This window comes from Drosophila hydei, unplaced genomic scaffold (genome assembly GCF_003285905.1).
Source record: "Drosophila hydei strain 15085-1641.00,03,60 unplaced genomic scaffold, DhydRS2 tig00008139-arrow-pilon, whole genome shotgun sequence".
Taxonomy (NCBI): Eukaryota; Metazoa; Arthropoda; class Insecta; order Diptera; family Drosophilidae; genus Drosophila; species Drosophila hydei.
Window position 1 is genome coordinate 353,495 of NW_022045847.1, and position 19,577 is coordinate 373,071.

Below are 19,577 nucleotides of genomic sequence, written 5' to 3' on the forward strand. Positions count from 1 at the left end.
GGTTACATCTAAAGTATGGAGTCAAGCAATTAGTCCCTGTATTTTCCAACATGCATTCCGGATTTGTTCCTGCAATGTTGCAATGTTTCACATTGACCTTTATGTGTTCTGCATATATGGGAATGCCTTGCTGTCTGCTGGATATTGTGCGTTACCTAATTATCTCACCCACAGATCATCCTTTAACGTTTGCCCTTTACAAAATTGCATCGCATGCAGCTTGCCGGCCGCTACACTGGAACCCTTCATATGCAACGTTGTCCAAACGTCCAAATGCGCAAGGGTAAGCCAGCAATGTGTGGGAGCTACCGTTCTACGGATGCCACCTGAGGATGACCTAGCAAAAAGCTGTCTGTCCATTCTGTTTCGGATTGTGGTGAGAATGCTTTGAGTAGTCGTAAAAAATTGACTGTTAAATAAAATAATTCTTTAAGAATACTATTTAATTTATAAACTTTCATTTAACTGTTGTCTTCAACAAGCTGTTCGATTTTTCTTCTAAATTTGAATAAATAGTAAAAAATACAGACTTCAAATTATAAAATAAAAAATTGTTTAATAAATAATTTATTTAATATTTTACTATGAACACAAGCAAGTATTTTCTAAATTGGACTTTATCCAAGGAATGAATTTACTTATACGCGTATAGACCCCAGGATATCCTTCGCGTCCGCATCCAACACCCCACGATACAACACCCACTATAAAATATTTGACCCCATTGGATAACAAAAGCGGTCCACCGCTATCACCTTGACATGAGTCCATCTGAGGCCTTCCAGCACATAACATTGTTGACGTTATTCGCGTGCTTTTATATTTTTGAGTTCGGCATTCCGCAAGAGACATTATTGGAACCTTAACTTGATTCACAATAGAGGGCAGCTCTCCTCCTTCGGAAGTTCGACCCCAACCAACGACAGTTCCTATGCGACCTGCAAAGAAAAATGTGTAGTATTTGTAAATTTCTGACATAAGCTTTAGGAATTCAGTTAGCCTAGATATTCTCCACAAATAAAATGTTAAGATGTGAAATGAGGAAAAATGTGTTCAAAATGAATAATTAAATTAATCTTTTCTATATATGGTAAAAAATAAATACCTGCGGGATCATAGTTGTATCGCGGTAGACAAACTGGTTTTATTATTTTTGAAAATAAAATAGGTTTCCGGAGTCTAAGCAATGCAATGTCGTTGTTATAGGTATCTGGATCAAAGTTTTTGTGCTTTATGACAGCAGTAACAGCTCTTTGGATTGCCTGAGACTCCGACGTTATCTGTTGATCATGATCACCAAATATTATTCGGATTTTGGATCGTCTCAACTTTTTTATACAATGAGCAGCCGAAATAACGTAATCCTTGGTTAGCAAAGATCCTCCGCAGTGAAATTTGCCATCATAAATGATTCGTGCCATCCATGGGTATTGGTTTATGCCCGTTGGCTTTCCGCCGACAATTCTATTTTCTTCATTTGAAAATCCACAATCTATAAATAAAATTCGATTGTTTTATAATTAAGCACAGGTATTTGTAAATGTAATGGGAATATTGCTCATAAATAAATGAAACCACGAAAATACTCATACACACATGTAAATGAGATTTCTGACGCATTCAATTTTAGAGCCCGCGAATACTGCTTAAAGTGGGCTTTTATACGAGGTGAAAGGAGTGTTCGATTAGACATAAAGTTTGGAAAATTATTTATTTGTGGCAACGTGGCAAATCAAGAATTACTCTATTTGCATGCAAAAACATCAACAATGGAAGTGCATTATTTCAGAAAAATATGCTATTAATCGACCTAGAATTAATATCAGCGACAGCGACCAAAGGGCTGTAGTTAACTGGATGGCCTATATTTCGATTTAATCAAGGCAAATATAGAAAGTTTACACCACGCCAGTAGAACTAATGCTGGTGCTAAAATTTCGAAAGGTTACTCAATGTGAATAATAATACAGAGGATCGCGCAGTCAAAAACCCGTATATGTACACTTTCATCAGTGTACGTTTTGGTGATGCTAGTTCACATTGATTCTCATTACATTCGATGGGAATACCAGAAACAAGTGAGAAAGCTGTAGTCGGCAGTGCCCAACTAGCAACATGCAAATGCTCAATTATCGAATATATTGCAGAAACGAATTGGCAAAAGCCTGCTTTTCCCATGGCTATATATACATGTCTGTATAGTACATTGATAGGAAAAACTAATATATTGAGTTCATTGCAAATGTCTTACCACAGTCACAGGTTGACAGGCTGTTGTTCTCGCTGTATTCCACATCGTCTTCTGTTTCAAGACCGAAAGCGTTTGAAACCCCGGAACTAATGCGAAAGATAGTGTCAAAGAGAAATTTACTGGTTCTCTGTGTGTTATTTAGAGATATATTATGTCTGGTAAACTGATCGAAACATGTGACACTTTTATCAAAAGTCACCATTAATATTACTACGCAACATAATATATTCATTTTTATAATTGAGTAAACATATTTCCTAATTATATATTAGGATTATTTCTTAGACTTTAAACTTTGATTTTAATTATATTTAGTTACAATTTACAAATGTAAATATTGTCACTCGTAAACGACTCGCCTAATATAGGAACGTAGAGTACAAACTGGCTAAAATAATACTTACAACCAGGGATCTTAGTGTTTGTTTTAAGACATATTTTAGTTTTTCATATCTAGCTTCGCGTAAATCATTAATAATAATCAAAATTGTAATGATAATATTTATTTGTAATCATTTATTTCCTAATTAGGGTATTCCATAATTCTTATTATCAATGTGTCGACGCGTTTCAATCTTTGGTTCAACAAACTGAAATGAATTTCAGAAGACTTACTAATATATATTACTCCATATTTGAAGCTTTTAAACCATTATAATAAAGAAAAAAAAAATGTTAAATGGGTAGATAGGGCTGATCGGGAATGCCAGATTAACGAATACCCTGACCAATAGAAAATGGCAAATGGCAGGGTATCGTGGCTGTGTAACCGGCAGAAGGCTTGGCAAACCTATCCGGAGTAACGTTGAAGACTACAACATTTAAAACATATATAACTTATATATGATCATTTTATTCGAAAGTTCATTTCATTTCATTATTATCGATAAGATTCGATAATTTTTTTTTCTTTTGTTTAGGCGCTGTTTAAAGCCGCAAATCAGTAAGTTTAATGAATACACGGACTTTGAATACTTTGCATTTTGGATATCTTCTCCCCATCACGCAAAATGAGAAAAAAACGTATTTAATCTAGATGTTATAACTTGGGAAATTCCTTGAGAAAAGTTAATCTAAAATAAAACTTGTTCAACAATTAGTTTTCCATAGTAAATCATGCTTGAGTTGTCTAAGCGAAGTTGCAGTGTTAAGTGAGTGCGCTTATATGCGTTTGTGATTTCACATAATATTAGAATAGTAGCTATGCGCACGGTTCCGGGTATCTCGACTTAAAATATTTTAGTGCATTTCTACAAATATAGTCACGTTCCTGCTTTTTATTTTCATAAAGGCGAATGAATAAAAAATGTCCGATTTCGTTTGAATAGTAAAATTCACCATTTAAAGCGGTGGGAAAACGCAAAACGGGGAAAGATGGAATTGAATAACTGGAATACTAGCAATTTGTACATTTTTTTTAAATACCCAACTGAGCAATTTGAAGCTTATAACCTTAGAAAATACGATATAACGAAACAAGTGAAGCATAGTGTATAATCGAGCCGAACAAGTTATCGATTACTTGAAACAAACATGATCTGTAGATGATGTAGATGTGATGGATTATTGGCGTATGATAACCACCTATGCTGCTGACACTTACGAAATTCGATTTGGTGATTAACGACATATGGAAATACAACTAAATTAATTATTAGACAAATTAATGTGAATTTCAAAATACACGGAAGGCAAAGTCCATCGCTCGTAAAATCCGTAATCTGTAAATCCGTATCTGCTTACGGACAACCCGTATCTATTCTACAACGTTTCCTATTGACACTGACATGATTCAACTTTCAGAACTTAACTTCCGTAGATATCAAAGGCTACTTCGGAGGTACAAAAGTCGACATGCAAAGTCATTCGCAATGTCTGGCTAGTCCAGACGTCCATTCACTCCTTGACGTAGCATAAGGCAAAAGGTTATAAGTTCTTAGTAATTAATTATGACTGGAAGATACTGAAAATTTACTGACTCACCGAATCTTAAGACTTATAATGAGACACGTTTACTCCCCAGACTGCTGAAAATTAGACTAGACTGTGGTAACTAAGGGCATACCAAAAAACTGAACAATTGTGCTTTGTGGGGTAAAGCCAGCTGAATGAGTTTCTTTTATCTATTAGAATGATAAAATAAAAAGCCGTGCGATCCGAAAGTTCTTATCAACCAGTTAATAAGCCTTAGTCGTACCTAGGTTCATTGACGTTTCCGCGTGCCAAATATTAACCCGAAATCCCGAAGCAGACTCACATTAACTAGGAAAAACTTCCTTTAACAACTGACTTATTCGGCTTTCAGGCCTGTTGCCTGCGCTGACAACCAAGTTACTGTTGACCGCTTTAATTGACTTACAAAAAATAATGTGAGAAAAAGAGGCGAATATCCTTTGAAGCGTGGTAGTAACTGTTGACCGGCATCTTAAGAGGACGCAGACACAGAGCAGTATATCCTATCTTAGGGCTAAGATCGCTAAATTTTACCATGCTGATCCGCGATAACCTGCACCTCAGATAAATCATTAATTTTTAATTGAATTTGAGGGGAACGTCCAACATGCAGTCGTTCGCTTTTCATTGCCTTTCTGATTCTTACTTGTTAAGCATTGTGTTGCGTTAACATATATGATGATAATGACAACGAAATCGTTTGTTCGCAGGTTTTGTACAACTATTTTTTCAACTTCGATTCGCAATAATAAAAATGAGTTGCTGTTTTTATTTTTAAATTTATATTTTGGTTAGTTTGAGTTTACAAGTATTTCAGGTTCTATGCTTTCGTAAGAGAGTTCGTTCTAGATCGCGCTTTTTTTGTTTTTTTGAAGGACAGAAAGATGAAGCTGGCGTACCAATTTCAGCTTCGTGAGTATCTTTTGGGTCGAAATTAAATTCATCATTGGAATTTGCCAATTGTTTTCGGAATATGGCTGCACTGTTGGTAACACGTGCATTGGGATGCGTTGGTGGTAACCAGGAAACCTTTCGAGTGGTGGAATTATAAAAATAGTAATAGCCACAGCCGCTATCATAAACATCAACCCAATCTGCAGGAAGCGGATATTTTCGAATTAATCTTTTATAGCGACGAAGATACTTTTCCTTTGGCTTTGGCCTCACGTTCGCCCATTTGTTAACACAGTATAATGTACAGGTGTGCCAAATATTATAGGTGTTGGGACAAAATTTAAATCCATGATGTGATTCTGTAACCCCTATACGTTCTTTTATCCTGTCTGGCCACAGATTTTCACTAACAGCAGGGTGCTTAGTAACAGATGTGTTGTGGGCTTTATAGTCAGATGGAGGGTTTTTGTCATCCTCATCATAATTTTCTGCGATAATTTCTTCTATTGCTTCGGGTAAGTGTTTTTGTTCTGAAAAAGAGGTATAATACAAATTATTAAAAAACGAATAAATATTTTGGTACAATGCACTTAACATATATTAAGATGATGATATCTGTTCTGAAAATGAATGAATTCTGTCGAGGGTTCTCTTAGCTTTTTTTTCTTAAATCTTGTTTAAAACAGTAAAAGGTATTTCTGCACATGTGCATTTCTCATACAACATTTAGCTTTTGGAAAAATATCAAAATAATAAATTTGTTTATTTTTGTCAAAAATGAAACAATTTTCACAAACAATTTGTTAATCTTAAGCACGGAATACCAGTTTTTCAGATTGGCCCCCTTAATAAAGACAAGAGTGATCTGGTTTTAAATGTCCGATATATAGCACGTCCGTCTATTACCTTTTGCACCGGCCACTCATCCATGGTCAGACATATCAAAAATCTGTATATTCATAATAACCTACGCAGTAAGCTGCCTAGTTTTTGTGGAATTCAAGATACACGTAAAAAAAAAACAAACAGCCGGTTATCGATGAGGAACGAGTTATCGAATAAAAGGCTTAACTCATGTGCGCGGTGTCCACATTTCAAGTATGGCTTTTATAGGGTACGAGGTTAGTGTGTTCATACGGATGTAGTGATAGATATCGCTAAATTGACTGAGCCGCTTGACACGCCTCCATATGTCTGTTACATACATTTCCACTAAGCCCTGAATTCCTATTTTCAATGTATTCAGTTTTAAATACAAAGGAAAGTAACCAATATATTACATCAGTACATAAGCACTGCTGAAGAATTAGAATTAGAGCAATTACTGATTGTGTAATAAATTCAAATCATTCGAAAATCATCATATCACTATGTAAAAATATTATGAATTTTGTATAGCTATTAAACAAAACACTTTTTTTTAACAATCTCAATAGTCTATCAATATGTCTATAATATGAAATACGACAATCAATTTTAAGCATATTCGCAGTAGCAGGTAATCGGCTATTCTAATGTCATGCTCAACGTTAAAATTATTATTGTTCATAAAAACATGTAATTTTGTATCTTATTTATTATTTCTTTAATTAATATTCTTTTTGATTACATTTATACATCGAATATATAAGGTAAATATATAACTATTAGCTTACCATTTTTTGCATTAACCAATCCTCGTGACTTTAGTCGTTGCAATAACATAGGTGGTAAGCTCATTTCGAAAATATTTTATATTGTCTAAAAATGTAAACATATGAAAATACTTTTTATAAAATTTTAGGGATGATACCGGCGAATGTGGAACGATTCTAAAAATATCGATATTAGCACAATGTTCTCACCACAAGTGTTTAAAATCCGATGGGCATATGTGTAGGGAGTGTGCTTTGTGTAATTTTTCTTTCCTTTTTATAGTTAATAAAAAATTGTTTTTTAATAATTGTCAGTCAATTTAAAATAAGAATCCTTTGAGTTTTATTTTAGAATATGCCTTTTTTACAATTACATCTGGATTTTCCATAATAGGGAATATAAAAGAAAACGGAAAGCTTGCTTCGGTAAATTATACATTCAATTGGATAGTACACAATGTTTGAATAGTGATATTGATATCATCCATGAATTGTGTTTGTTATCTTGACATTTAACCGGACCAAAACTAAACCGTGATGGCATTGTACAACAATCGATATAAGTAAATAATCGAATTCTAAAAAATACATTCGTTGAAAAGACAGCGCCAAAAACCAGTTCAAACTGAAAAAATTTGAAGTCAAGAATATGACGAATATGAAATGAGCTACTGATAATGCTATTTGAACAAAAAGGCATTCATTAATTGATTGATTAATTGATTTTTCATCTGGTAAAGTCATGCTGAAAACACACTATTAAACGTCAAGATAACAGAGAAGGCCTTGATCACATAATCTCTTGATTTAATTTGTATTGTTATCAACCGCTTTTTTGTAATACACGACAACAATGGGCAAGCTTTTGGTATAATTTATTTAGGTAGCAGGAAACAATATATATGTTTACCGTTTTGATGCAAAAGTCGCCAATAAAATGATGATGACCAGATGGACTTCAATAAATAGACTTCAAAATTTCTGTTACTCCCGTTATAGGAATGAAGCTGTTTTTGAATTATAAACTAATACTCGTTGTCGCAGTCGGTTGCTTCGGACGTCAACGTTCTCACTTATTTTTACTGCTATTTTTGGATTTATTCGAAAGGTAGCAAGTAAGAGTCACGGTATTTGCGAAGGCGGTTTTACGTCCTAAGCCTGAAACTAAATAGACAATAACCTTATCAAATTAGGGTTTTTTTTTGTATTGTTAATAACAGTTTTTTTTTGTAAATCTTGTTTACAAAAACTTAAAACGGTGTCGAAAGGTTTGATTATTTCCGAAATATCATTTCGCAGTATAGAGGCAGTATGTAGACGTGGAGGAAGTGTATTGGTAAACTCAACATGCGATTTCGCAGATGTTTCAAAAATATAAAAACCTTTTTAAAGGGAAAACTATCACTATTTTCATATTCATAAAGTGGAATATTTCAGTGACTGGCTTTTCCTTACGTCCCATACATTCAGGTTACGAAAATATCACAGTAATCCTCTAAGCGTCTGTCAGTGATGTTTAGTTATTGTCAATATACATAAGAGTAAATAATTGTGTTCGCGAACGCCTTAAGATGGGGGATCTATGTTTATTTGTTTTGGTGCGTTTAATACTACCAATAACATTAGTATTCGGTAAGAAATACACGAGTATATTTTGCATATAGTTAAAGCTAATAATATGGATTCATACAGCTTCGTTGTCGCGGCCTATCGGCATATCAATGATCTATCTTTTTATGTTCTTCGCATCACCATGGTTATTGCAAACTAAAAGTGATTCTCAACGAAAAGTATTAAAACGATTTCTTATATTTTCTTCCGTATTGAGTGCTATCATTGCTATTGGCCATCCCCTTATAAACATTGTCAATTTATTGGTCCCATATTTAGAGAAAAGAAGTCAGTTAACATTAATCTTACGCCAAATTGGATTTGCGGATTTTGCCGGACTGGGGTAAGCTATATTGGATTGGAATCTTGAAGAAACATTAAGAGACTTTACTTTATAGATCTCTTGCAATATTTCATTGGTTAGTACCAGAAATACTGGTCCTAATTGTTTCTTTGATCCTACTGTTTTTTGTTTTACTATCTGGAAAGAAATCGGAGATGGCGGACAAAACTGATAATGGGTCTGAAACAAACTTGGAATATTCAGATATGAATCGGCTACTAATAATTGCTTATGTGCGATCTGTATTGAAAACATGTAAGCGTCATTTGTATTTATACTTCAATGTAGTTTTAACCGCAACGAATTTCCTTTTCACAGCACCAATATTTGCATTAATCGTTCTCTATGCAGCTGCAATCTTAAGACCATCATTACCTGGCAGCATATATTTCATGTTATTTCTTGTGGCTGGCACATATTGGGCTCTATATAAGCAATTAACTTGGTATTTATAAACATATATAAGCGAACTGATATTGATATTTGTTCAACATATGTCAGATATTTGGCTATTTTTTATGATCAGGAAAAGGAGGAAAAAAGGTTAGATTTGGCAGAGTGCAATGTCCGTGATATTTGGCAAGTTAAGTTTGACAAGTTAAGATTTAGAAAGAGCTCTTATAACGCTGTTGCTTTTGTTGCTAATGAAAATAGACTCTTGGAATACATACTCGAGTGTTACCGATTTGGAGTTTACACATTGAAAAGAATTGTCTTCCACCAAGGCCCACTTGATGTCAATATTAATATCATTATCATTGTTGAGTCCTCTACAGATAGTGCAATATTTATTCTATTGATAGTTTTGAGGAGTTACAAATGTTTTAGAAGTAGGCAACTGGTCGTCTCTATAAAAGGGGGGCTCTAACGATTCTCGTGGCGACATTTAAAGAATTGCCACATAGGAAACATTGAAATTGTCAATACTTTTGGTTGTTTGTGAAGGGGTTTTGATAAGTATGTTGCTAAAAGCCCCATATTTTACAGCGGTTTGAATAATATATTGATGGTCGTTGCCATTGCTTTAGTGCTGCAAATAATTTGTTTTGCTTTATACCAACTGCCAATAATACAGAACTATTTGGATAGCGAATCAATATGGGCGCGGTGAGTTGAATATTACTCTTCAAAGAGGTTTCCATTCGTAATATGATGTTTGTAGAATTATGGGCTTTGAAGCTCTACTCTTATTGCTTGACTATAATGAGGATAGCAAGATAGTGAAACTAAATAATAAACTAAATATCGATTCATATATGTGTATTCTTGCATTCATGTGGGCATATTTTGTTATTGTCATCAATATTTTACACCATGATCGGTACAAATTAATTTTTACCACAATGCGAATGAAAATGGCTTCCAAAGATGAACTTTCCACAAATTCAGTAGCTCGATTCTCCGAGCATATTGAAGTTAGAGCCTCCATCAGTTTGAAGCCTTCTACCCTGGAACAGTTCTTTTATTTGATTTGCGATCTCACGACTTTCATATACAAAAATAGCTACATATTGCTCAACATAATTATGATGGTAAGTATAAGTATATTATTTCATTAAAAGTTGTTGCTGCAGACTATTTAATATAGCTAATACATACTTTGATGTCCATGTCGCACCTCACTATTATAATGCAAATATTTTGTGCTTTTCAGATTTGGTCAATTATTTATCACAGCTGGCTAACTTTCGTGCTACTTATTTGGGCAAATATCTTGTGGATGATACCCAACCAGCGTCGATCTATGATGCGTTCCAGTTTCTTTGTGGTCCTCTATGCTGAGTTCCTTATTATTTCGCAATATATATACGGCATGAATATATATGAAACAGAGCTACCCACTAAGGTGATGTATAGATATTTTAATTATTAATTTCTTTAACCTGTCCTCTTGTTGCGTATATCCTGAATACATTTGTATACATTTTCCTTCTATTCATATACTCTCTGTCTTTCAGTATTCGTTTTCCACATATATATATGAAACAGAGCTACCCACTAAGGTGATCTATGAGTCACGATATTTAGATATTGTAATTATTAAGGACCTTATCCTGTCCTCTCGTTGCGTATAGCCTGAATCCATGTAAATACACTTTTCTTTTATACATATATCCTTCTATCTCACAGTATTCGTTGTCATCATGTAGCTTGAATCCATTTGTATACATTTTGCTTCTATTCATATACCCCTCTGTCTTTTAGTATTCGTTGTTCATACATTCTAGCTTATTATTAATAAAATTTATAGAATAAGAATTAGTAAATAGTTTGTAGTAAAGTCCAGTCGCTGAGGAGTTTTACCACAACCTTAAGAAAATTAAATTTAAGAAATAATTTAGGTTTTTTCTAATGTACTCTCCATAGGTTTACGGATTGAATCTTGTGCAGATTGGATTTGTTCATCCACGGGATAGTGGAATTCGGCCAAGTGTTCCGTTAAGCGTGAAAACAGTTTTTCTCTTTATATTCTGGATAACATCGCACCAATATTTTAAAGAGAAAGCAGAGCATAAAGTTGAAAGTGATATCTTACTTCATGTTTTTGGACCGCGACATTCGCGATCGGAACACACATTATTCGAAAAGTCAAGGGCACCTCGGACAGTCATATTTATTTTTGAAAGCGTGTCAAATTTTGTAACTCGCATTTGGATGTGGATGCTCATATTTTTAATATTTCTTTGTGCCATGATCGATCAAGTTATGACAGGATTTCGAATATGCTACATGTCACTGTTCCTTCTTTTTCTAATGGTCTTTCAGATGTCGTTGCAGCTGTGGATAAAGTTTTTATACGGCTATTGGATGTTTGTGATATTCTATGCTATGACTATATTAACTATTATATATACCTATCAATTCGACTATTTTGACCACTATTGGGAGACATATCTAAATGTTCAGCTTGACTTGTAAGTCCCATCAAAGATAGCTTTATTATACCAACGTCTTATATAATGTATACACTTAGACAAAATGATATTGGCTTACGTCGATATCGTACAAAGGACCTTTTTCTGCATTTGCTCGTGCCAACGTTAACAGTAATATTTACGGTCGTTCAACTTCATTATTTTCATCGGCGTTTTATAGAATCGGTACGCCAGCCAAAACCAATCGATGACAAAAAACAAAGCTCTCGAGCACGACTTAATGTGGGTAATAGTCAATATCAGAATACCAAAGCATTACGTAAGAGATCCTGGAAATCATTCTTGAAGGACACGTATGTAGAGTTACGTGCTCAGATTCGGCGCTGGTTCCGTCCATGCAAATTAATTGCATGGCGTTTTCTTGAAATTCATATGATTAAAGCCGTTGTATTTATAACTTTTATATGTGCCATTTCTGAGATATGCTGCTTTAACCTAGTATTAGTTGTACTGGCACTTATGAGCGTTGGCGTCAATTCGTTCTTTCGGCGTGTTATCTTTCGCATAGTGACATTTTGGATTTCGGTTTTAATACTGATAAAGATGATCTATCAGATTAAGTATTTGAACCACAAGCAATATGAATATTTTTGTGTAAGAATTTATATATTTTGCCACTTCGATTTTATTAACTCATACGATTTGTTTTTAGCAAAACCAAACAATTAACTTTGCTGATTGGATAGGCGTGCGAAAAACTGAACCGGCTTGGGGCTCACTGTTGCGCTATATAGCACCGTACATAGTCTACATGATCATAACTACATTGCATGCTGTAGTCAAATTACGTGATCATTTAATACGATTTTCTATGGGTGAAATTCGGGAGCGCTTAGTTCTTTTTCCTGAAACGTCTCGTCAAGATGCTGAACACAATTTCCCTGGCCTTATAAAGTATCTATGTAACTATGGGTATTTCAAGTTTGGTTTGGAACTCACTTTAATTGGTCTGGTCTCGACTATAGTTCATAGATGTGATGTACTTGCGGTGACATACATCATATGGCTTATAATTCTACTGTGCCTGAACCGTGTGCAGTGCGCTCGCATTTGGTATATTTTTCAGCTCTATTTTGTACTATCGATATTTGTACAATACTTGTATTTAATACACTATATTCCGAATCTGTGCAGCAGTAAGCTTGAAAAAATCACAATATTTCCAAAAACTCGACTAATACGAATCATTTCAGATTCAGCCGAAAAAATGAGTACTCGCCATAACTGGAGTGCGCCAAGTTTTAATGAGCTTTTGGAATCTCCAATCAAATCGAAACTTTTATTAGATTTTATTGTTCTTTTATTGATAGCTCGCCAGAGAAAGGTATTTAAAGCAGAAATGAGTCAAGAAAATTCATCACAGTTCAGCGGAGATAACAAAAATATTGTTCACAATATTGCAAAGCTGGGCCACGTGTACTTCAGAAATCCCACGCACGATTTTTGCTCATTCATTCGCAACTATTCAGATGTATTTAAGACCTTCGTATTCTGTAGCTTTCTCTGGGTCACGCTTGCCATCGTATTTATGGGTGGCGTGTGTAGCCTGGATATGCTATCATTAGGTTATTTGATATTTGCATTGGTATTTATGCTCCAAGGATCGGAAGTTTATTTGCAAAATATATACTATATCATCTGTCGCTGGAACTTTCTTATCGCATTTAATGTATTCAACATAACCACCAAAGTCTGCGTAATTGTAATTGGAAATTTGCTGAATATAAAAGATAAACAAGATTACCAGAGTTTGTTTGCTGTAATGCAATATGATCCCGTAGTGCCGCAACTAGAAAAGTACAAGCAAAGCGAAGAAGTTGACAACTACTATTATGGTCCAAGCAGCTTCATCTTCAGAAACTCCCTTATTTGGCATGCGATTATTTTCGCTTTTCTTATCTTTCAGCATCGTATATTTCGATCATACTATTTTTGTCACATAATTATGGATACTCAAGCCAATTCAGTTTTAGCGTCTCGGTAAGTTATATCTAACAAAAACGAACAACTACAATGAAACCAATTGGAAGGTACCGACTGCATAATTCTCATTTCCCGCTCCCCAATGAGTAGCTAATGTAATTTTGTAGGGAAGATCAACAGAGATTTATCTGAAAATTATTAATCCTAGCTCTAAAACTATGAAAGATTTATTTTTGTGTTAAATCTGCGTTAACATTTATTAAACGTGGATATATAAAGAAAAATACTTCTCTCGATTAGCCAAATGTCTTCAGATTACCTGATGAGTGTTGCTCTATATTCTTGTTCTAATTGTTATAGCATATTTCTGGCTTATACAGAATTATTATAATAAACTATTATATAAATCTTTTATATAATATATTCGTAGTGGTGCTGTAATTATTGAAAATTTGCATTATAAGCAAATTTTTGATCGAAGGGAGTACGAAAAGAATGTGCTTGAGAGAGTAAAGGCGAAGATGGAACTAATCAAGGCTAGCAATAAAAAAAACTACAAAAGTAAGTCCGATGCCTATGGAATAATTAGTTGAAACGCTAAATTGACTTTTCGTATTTATAGAGATTCATGCGGTAACTCAGTATCCGGAAATCCATACGCGGGAGCAGTTAAGTTCTAATAACAACAATTTTTGCTTACCTTCTTCACTAAATCCACATTCCAGGTCAAATCCGGTGAAGAAGCGAGACTTGCGTCTTCATCCCCATGCTGTGAGAACCGGAGACTACTATATGTTCGAGAAACATACTGAAACTGATGAGCCTATTCTATACGAAGAGTATGATTTCCTGGAAAGGGAGGATAGGCGCGCGCGTGAACTTCTTATATCTGTATCATCGCTCACATTTCAAATGAACCTTACTGAAAGTATTCTATTTACAGTGTAAGAAGAAAAAAGAACGCACAACACCACAAGGCAACAATTATAGCTCGGATTCTGAAATTGACTTTAATACAAATCCTGTAGTAAAACTTATGTCCGACCTAATTATACTGGTGACGTTTCGCCTAAATCGGTTATCCTGTAACTATCGGTTTGTACATAAAGTTCTGTCGGCCGAGAAGAAGACCTTACAGGACATAAGTACAATGAATCGACTTGGACTAGTCAATACTGCAGCAATGTTTAGTTTTTTAAATCAATCACTCTATGAGTAAGTATTTTCATACCCTGAACCCAGGGAAAATCGGAATCGGAATCGGAATTTAGGCTGTAATGTTTTGTGAAAATCTGCATCGACTAGAGCACTCTTGTTTAAATTTGATAATAATATCTGAAAAAACTTTTTATTTAAATTTAGAAAACAGTTGAACGCTATTAACTCTTCAGCAAAAGGATCGACATTTCTTCTCAAAGGAAAGGGCTCATCTTTCACTTCAATAGATCACAATTGTTGTGTGCAAATGTTGATTTCTTTATGGAACACGATTATTGCCAATACGGAAGCGGTTTGCTATTTGGCTGTATGCGTAAATCAAGCTGCAAATTCCTCTATAATTTCATTGCCAATGCCATTTCTCGTCCTGTACTGGGGTGCCCTTACATTACCTCGTCCAACAAAGACTTTCTGGGTTACGCTTATAACTTACACATTGGCAATGATTTTCTTGAAATGCATAATGCATCAAAAAATTGTTCTTGACCCCAATCTTATAAAACTAGCCAAGACAACTGACTTTGAGCTGTTCACAAAGCATGGCAAGGCTGTCTATGATCTTTTGCTATTGGTTGTACTATTTTGGCATCGATACATGCTTAAGAAACAGGGAATTTGGAATATGCCACGATCGGAGCTGGTTTCATTAAACACAATAAGTATAATATATCTTTAATTTAAGTAAATACAATTAAATATATTTAAATTCGCAAGGTAGCAAAACCTTAGTCAAGGAACGACCAGCGGATATATTGAGGAAACTGAGGTATTTTCCTTTATCCTATCTGATAATTGGCTCTGATTGATTTATAAGTACTTAGGGAAGAGTCTGGTAGTGAACAGAGGAATGACGTTACCTCTAATACAGCTGATTTGGAACGGGACTTAAATGACTTATTACGACCTGGAATGGAAAATAAATATGCTTATCGTAACATTGAATCAGACTATTATCGCCTTGGAATGAAAGATTTAGGGTAAGCCATACATAAACAACTATAACTTGAAACGTCGAGATTCTACACCTACAAAAGATAAAGATTGAATATAAACAGAGATTGTTAGCAGCTCGACATTTCTTATTATATATTATATATAACCATATTATATATTGGTAAATGTATTAGCTAAAGATATATATCCGCTGATCTTATGGTCTAAGCAAAATAATACAAACATTAACAAAAAAATAATTAGTGTCCTACCCACAGGCACAAAGGTGGATTTGTATGTCAAATTAAGGAATTCTTTTTTGCTTTACTTCACAAGGCACGCTTATCAACAGATGTGTATACATTATTGTTCTTATGCGACTTTTTTAATTTTTTCGTTTTGTTATTTGGATTTCCAAAGTTTGTGGTAAGTGTCACAATTTCATTGATACACATTTGTGTTCCTTTTATTTTATAATGACATGTTGATTACTTATATAACTACTTCTTCTACTGCATCAATTTTCGCAAACCTTATCGGACTTCATTTGTTGAAAATAGGCAGGAAAAAGCATGCAAAGCAAAGTCTATTTCTAGTTTAATAGATAAACAAAACAAATTATTCATAACTTGTACTGAGACAGATATGACATATAGTCATATAAGGCTTACAGGGATACTTGACATATCACGGCTGGTTAAAACAGACATTTCTTTGCAAATCAAAAAAGTTTTCAGAATTTTCATTGAACTTATCTACAGCATAGGGTGATTTGCTAGCCAGAATTGTTGCACAGAATTAGTATTATTTTAATAGGTATTGATAATATTTAAGTATTCATATATCTTATTGCATAATTATATCTTCCTGCGTCAAAATGATCTAAATAAATTTATTTGCATTTATTTTAGTATCGCCATAAATATAGTACCAGTGTTTTAGAGACGTATATTCAAGGAAACAAGGTGCCCTTCAGCTTCCTTTTCATGCTCGTCGTGCAATTTTTGACAATTGTAACGGAACGTGCCATATACTTACGCAAAGCTTTGGTCGTCAAAATTGTGTTTCATTTCGTTACGGTTGTGGGCATACATATATGGATGTTCTTTTTGGTGCCCTACGTTACTGCGCACAGCTTCGGAGCTACTGCACCAACTGTGTTCTATCTGATCAAGTGCTTACACATGCTATTTTCAGCCTACCAGATGCGTTGCGGGTATCCAAAGCGCATTCTGGGAAATGTTTTTACACGAAGTTTTTCAATGGTAAACTATGTGGTATTTAAAGTGTAAGAAAAGCTGAATTAAATTGGACTTTAATTACTCTAATTATTATTAATAATATAAACCATTTCAGATATATGGAAATACCATTTCTCTACATTTTACGCACATTGCTGGATTGGTTATGCATTAAAACTACACTTACAGTAATGGAGTGGATTAAAATGGAGGATATTTTCCAATCCGTATTTATTGTACGTTGCTACAGGCAAATGGATGCGGACTTTCCAGTTTTGCGGGGAAAGCCTAAGGCATTTTATACCAAATGTTTAATTGGAGGAACTATTATATTAATGCTGATAACTCTCATATGGAGTCCACTGTTTCTTTTTGCCCTGGTCGGAACAGTCGGAAAACCAAATGTTCCTAGCAGAGCTGACATTTCCGTGAAGATTGGGCATTATGAACCCATTTATGTTTCCCAAAGTTACTCTGGCATACACCAGTTTTCAGAAAGCGACTATAAAAAGCTACTCAAAACCTTTGGCTTTGATATACTTGCCACTGATCACATTATGATATATGATGCCGTTGATGTAACATCAGTTAAGTTTGATGCTAACTCTGTGACGTTATGGAACATGTCACCCCCTGATAAGACGCGCTTGTTGGAAGACTTAAAGACAAGTAAGCCCTGAGTCTATTACTAAATATGATATCCTATAAAACATTTTTAACTAGATAAGAATCTGGATATCCGTGTAAGATTTTCCTTTAATAGCGGCGTTTTGACGGATACCGTATTGTTTGAAACAAGATACACCCTTACGAAGAACAAAGAATTGACTCGTGAAATGCTTATAGAAACATTATCTGATGATAATATGGATGTCAAAGTCGTCGTGCCTGACATATTACCCAAATTCCTTACAGTCCAAAAAATGAGGGTGTATGTTAAATTTATCAAAGATTATGATGGTGCGTATAAAAAAATAAAAATGCTAGAGCGAAAGTGTTACTCTTTTCGATAATGCAGATTTATCATCGACCAACTTACGTCTGAGCTATACCCAGACCAATAGAGTATACCCTGAGGCGATAACTATCGATAAACGGTAGAACTTATCGATTTTAAATATATGCTTTTATATACCGTATGCAATACGATCGTTTTTAGAGCTTTTCTCATAATATCTAATCTCATTTTTTACTCATTGCTATACATTTATATTTAGTCTTGGTTTGTAGGGCATACAGCGATTAAAAAAATGTTGTATTTCGTAGTCAGTCCATTCCATTTTCCCTAAAAATAAAATTTCGTATTTCATTCCATTTCATGTAATTCTATTAAATTTTATTATACAATTAAGTTAATTACAGTTAAGGAAACTTCTTTAAAAATTACCACAAATGAGAATTCTTTGACTCGGTGACAAACCGAAAAGAGTGTATTGGCTTTTAGCAAAACAAAATACAGCTAAAACTATTTACTTTGCAGAAAAATCGTATAGGCCTATAATATTAAGAAAAAAAAGCGACGAAGGTCAATCATGGTGGGAAATGCATGACTTCTGTGATGACAAGTTCTACAAGAATGTCCTTTCTAACCTACCCTCAAGTGACTGCGAAGGGGGTATAGTTTTTTATATCTTCAATGATAAATCATTCCCTTCAACTATGAGTTTTCTTGAAAAAACTGGGTAAGTATGTCTTAAAAATCATGCATCTTTTAAATTACTTTAACTGATTATTTTAAATTTATGTTTTTCCTTTGGTGTGCTGAAGTGCCTACACCTCGTTTTGCCTGTATAAACATGTTTTTAAAGTTTTTACTTAATGTACATTTTTGAACAGTCTGCAGGAAAAATATATTTTTTATATTGTTTTTTTTTTAGGATTATTGGCCTCTATACGACTTGTGTCTACGTTGTGTCTCGCCTTATAAGGACACTTATATCCAACAATCATCGACGAATAATGTTTGAGGCTCTACCGTATGTAGACCGAATATTGAAACTGTGTAACGACATCTATTTGGTGCGGGAGACCAAAGAGTATCGCTTGGAAGAAGATTTATATGCCAAGCTCATATTTCTCTATAGATCACCGGAAACGCTTATTAAGTGGACACGGTACAAGGAAGAGTTTATAATTGATATGCCGTCTTCAGAGAACAACTCCAAAAAGGACTCACCCTCAGATAACAAAAATCAATCATCGCAAACGCCCCCGCCCACATAATTACAACTATTATTGCTCATATTTATTGAAAGTATATTAAAAAGTATATGAAAATATTAAAAAAAAATATGGGTTTACTGTGCACTAGACCTAACCGCTTTCTAGAACGGGTGAGATCGAGGCGAATGCGAAGTTCGGCTAGATTTTCTGCACAGACTTCATGTGTTAACAATTACGTTCCAGATTTTTATCTAAATATAAACTACCTTACTTTGTTGTATAATGAAGTGCTGTATCACTATATATTGATCTATGTTGTTATCTCTTCAATTCAATTAACAATTAGGATTTTATAGTTTTAGTTTATTTAAAACTTAAAATTATATCATAAATATCATGTTAAAATGGTACTTAAACGCAAACGTAAACTTAATTGTTCGGAAGGAAGTTTAGACCTGGGAAAACCCATTCATATCA

General features: G+C 34.2%; 3 protein-coding genes across 3 annotated transcripts; 1 reads left to right on the top strand and 2 right to left on the bottom strand.

Annotated features, from left to right (window-relative positions):
• Window positions 1-567: 567 nt before the first annotated feature.
• Window positions 568-2,483, bottom strand: LOC111598526 (trypsin-1). Its single transcript, XM_030225716.1, has 3 exons — window positions 2,252-2,483; window positions 1,106-1,492; window positions 568-938 (listed from the first exon to the last, which is right to left on the bottom strand). The coding sequence occupies exons 1-3, from the start codon at window positions 2,481-2,483 to the stop codon at window positions 583-585; spliced, it is 975 nt and encodes a 324-aa protein (XP_030081576.1). The 3' UTR covers window positions 568-582.
• A 2,450-nt stretch (window positions 2,484-4,933) lies between these two features.
• On the bottom strand, window positions 4,934-7,014 carry LOC111598524. The gene is made up of 3 exons (XM_023313808.1): window positions 6,943-7,014; window positions 6,754-6,838; window positions 4,934-5,628 (listed from the first exon to the last, which is right to left on the bottom strand). The coding sequence occupies exons 2-3, from the start codon at window positions 6,815-6,817 to the stop codon at window positions 5,018-5,020; spliced, it is 675 nt and encodes a 224-aa protein (XP_023169576.1). The 5' UTR covers window positions 6,818-6,838; window positions 6,943-7,014; the 3' UTR covers window positions 4,934-5,017.
• A 641-nt stretch (window positions 7,015-7,655) lies between these two features.
• On the top strand, window positions 7,656-19,160 carry LOC111598523 (piezo-type mechanosensitive ion channel component). Its single transcript, XM_030225730.1, has 25 exons — window positions 7,656-7,840; window positions 8,203-8,364; window positions 8,425-8,686; window positions 8,742-8,941; window positions 9,005-9,131; window positions 9,674-9,793; window positions 9,849-10,218; window positions 10,341-10,532; window positions 11,054-11,601; window positions 11,661-12,216; window positions 12,275-12,758; window positions 12,816-13,602; window positions 13,976-14,106; window positions 14,168-14,213; window positions 14,271-14,436; window positions 14,489-14,760; window positions 14,908-15,422; window positions 15,478-15,529; window positions 15,585-15,740; window positions 15,975-16,122; window positions 16,608-16,984; window positions 17,053-17,606; window positions 17,661-17,897; window positions 18,418-18,619; window positions 18,815-19,160. Exons 2-25 carry the CDS (start codon window positions 8,304-8,306, stop codon window positions 19,158-19,160), a joined length of 6,909 nt encoding a protein of 2,302 aa, XP_030081590.1. The 5' UTR covers window positions 7,656-7,840; window positions 8,203-8,303.
• Window positions 19,161-19,577: the final 417 nt, after the last annotated feature.

What these genes read in the sequence shown, in the direction of transcription:
- LOC111598526 (XM_030225716.1), bottom strand. Translation starts at nt 2,483, where the DNA reads ATGAATATATTATGTTGCGTAGTAATATTAATGGTGACTTTTGATAAA. An exon ending in CCTGTCAACCTGTGACTGTG is followed by an intron (nt 1,493 to 2,251) that starts GTAAGACATTTG and finishes TTTTATTTATAG; the next exon opens with ATTGTGGATTTTCAAATGAA. An exon ending in ATACAACTATGATCCCGCAG is followed by an intron (nt 939 to 1,105) that starts GTATTTATTTTT and finishes TTTTCTTTGCAG; the next exon opens with GTCGCATAGGAACTGTCGTT.
- LOC111598524 (XM_023313808.1), bottom strand. Translation starts at nt 6,817, where the DNA reads ATGAGCTTACCACCTATGTTATTGCAACGACTAAAGTCACGAGGATTG. An exon ending in ATTGGTTAATGCAAAAAATG is followed by an intron (nt 5,629 to 6,753) that starts GTAAGCTAATAG and finishes CCTCTTTTTCAG; the next exon opens with AACAAAAACACTTACCCGAA.
- LOC111598523 (XM_030225730.1), top strand. Translation starts at nt 8,304, where the DNA reads ATGGGGGATCTATGTTTATTTGTTTTGGTGCGTTTAATACTACCAATA. An exon ending in GCGGATTTTGCCGGACTGGG is followed by an intron (nt 8,687 to 8,741) that starts GTAAGCTATATT and finishes TTTACTTTATAG; the next exon opens with ATCTCTTGCAATATTTCATT. An exon ending in GCGATCTGTATTGAAAACAT is followed by an intron (nt 8,942 to 9,004) that starts GTAAGCGTCATT and finishes TCCTTTTCACAG; the next exon opens with CACCAATATTTGCATTAATC.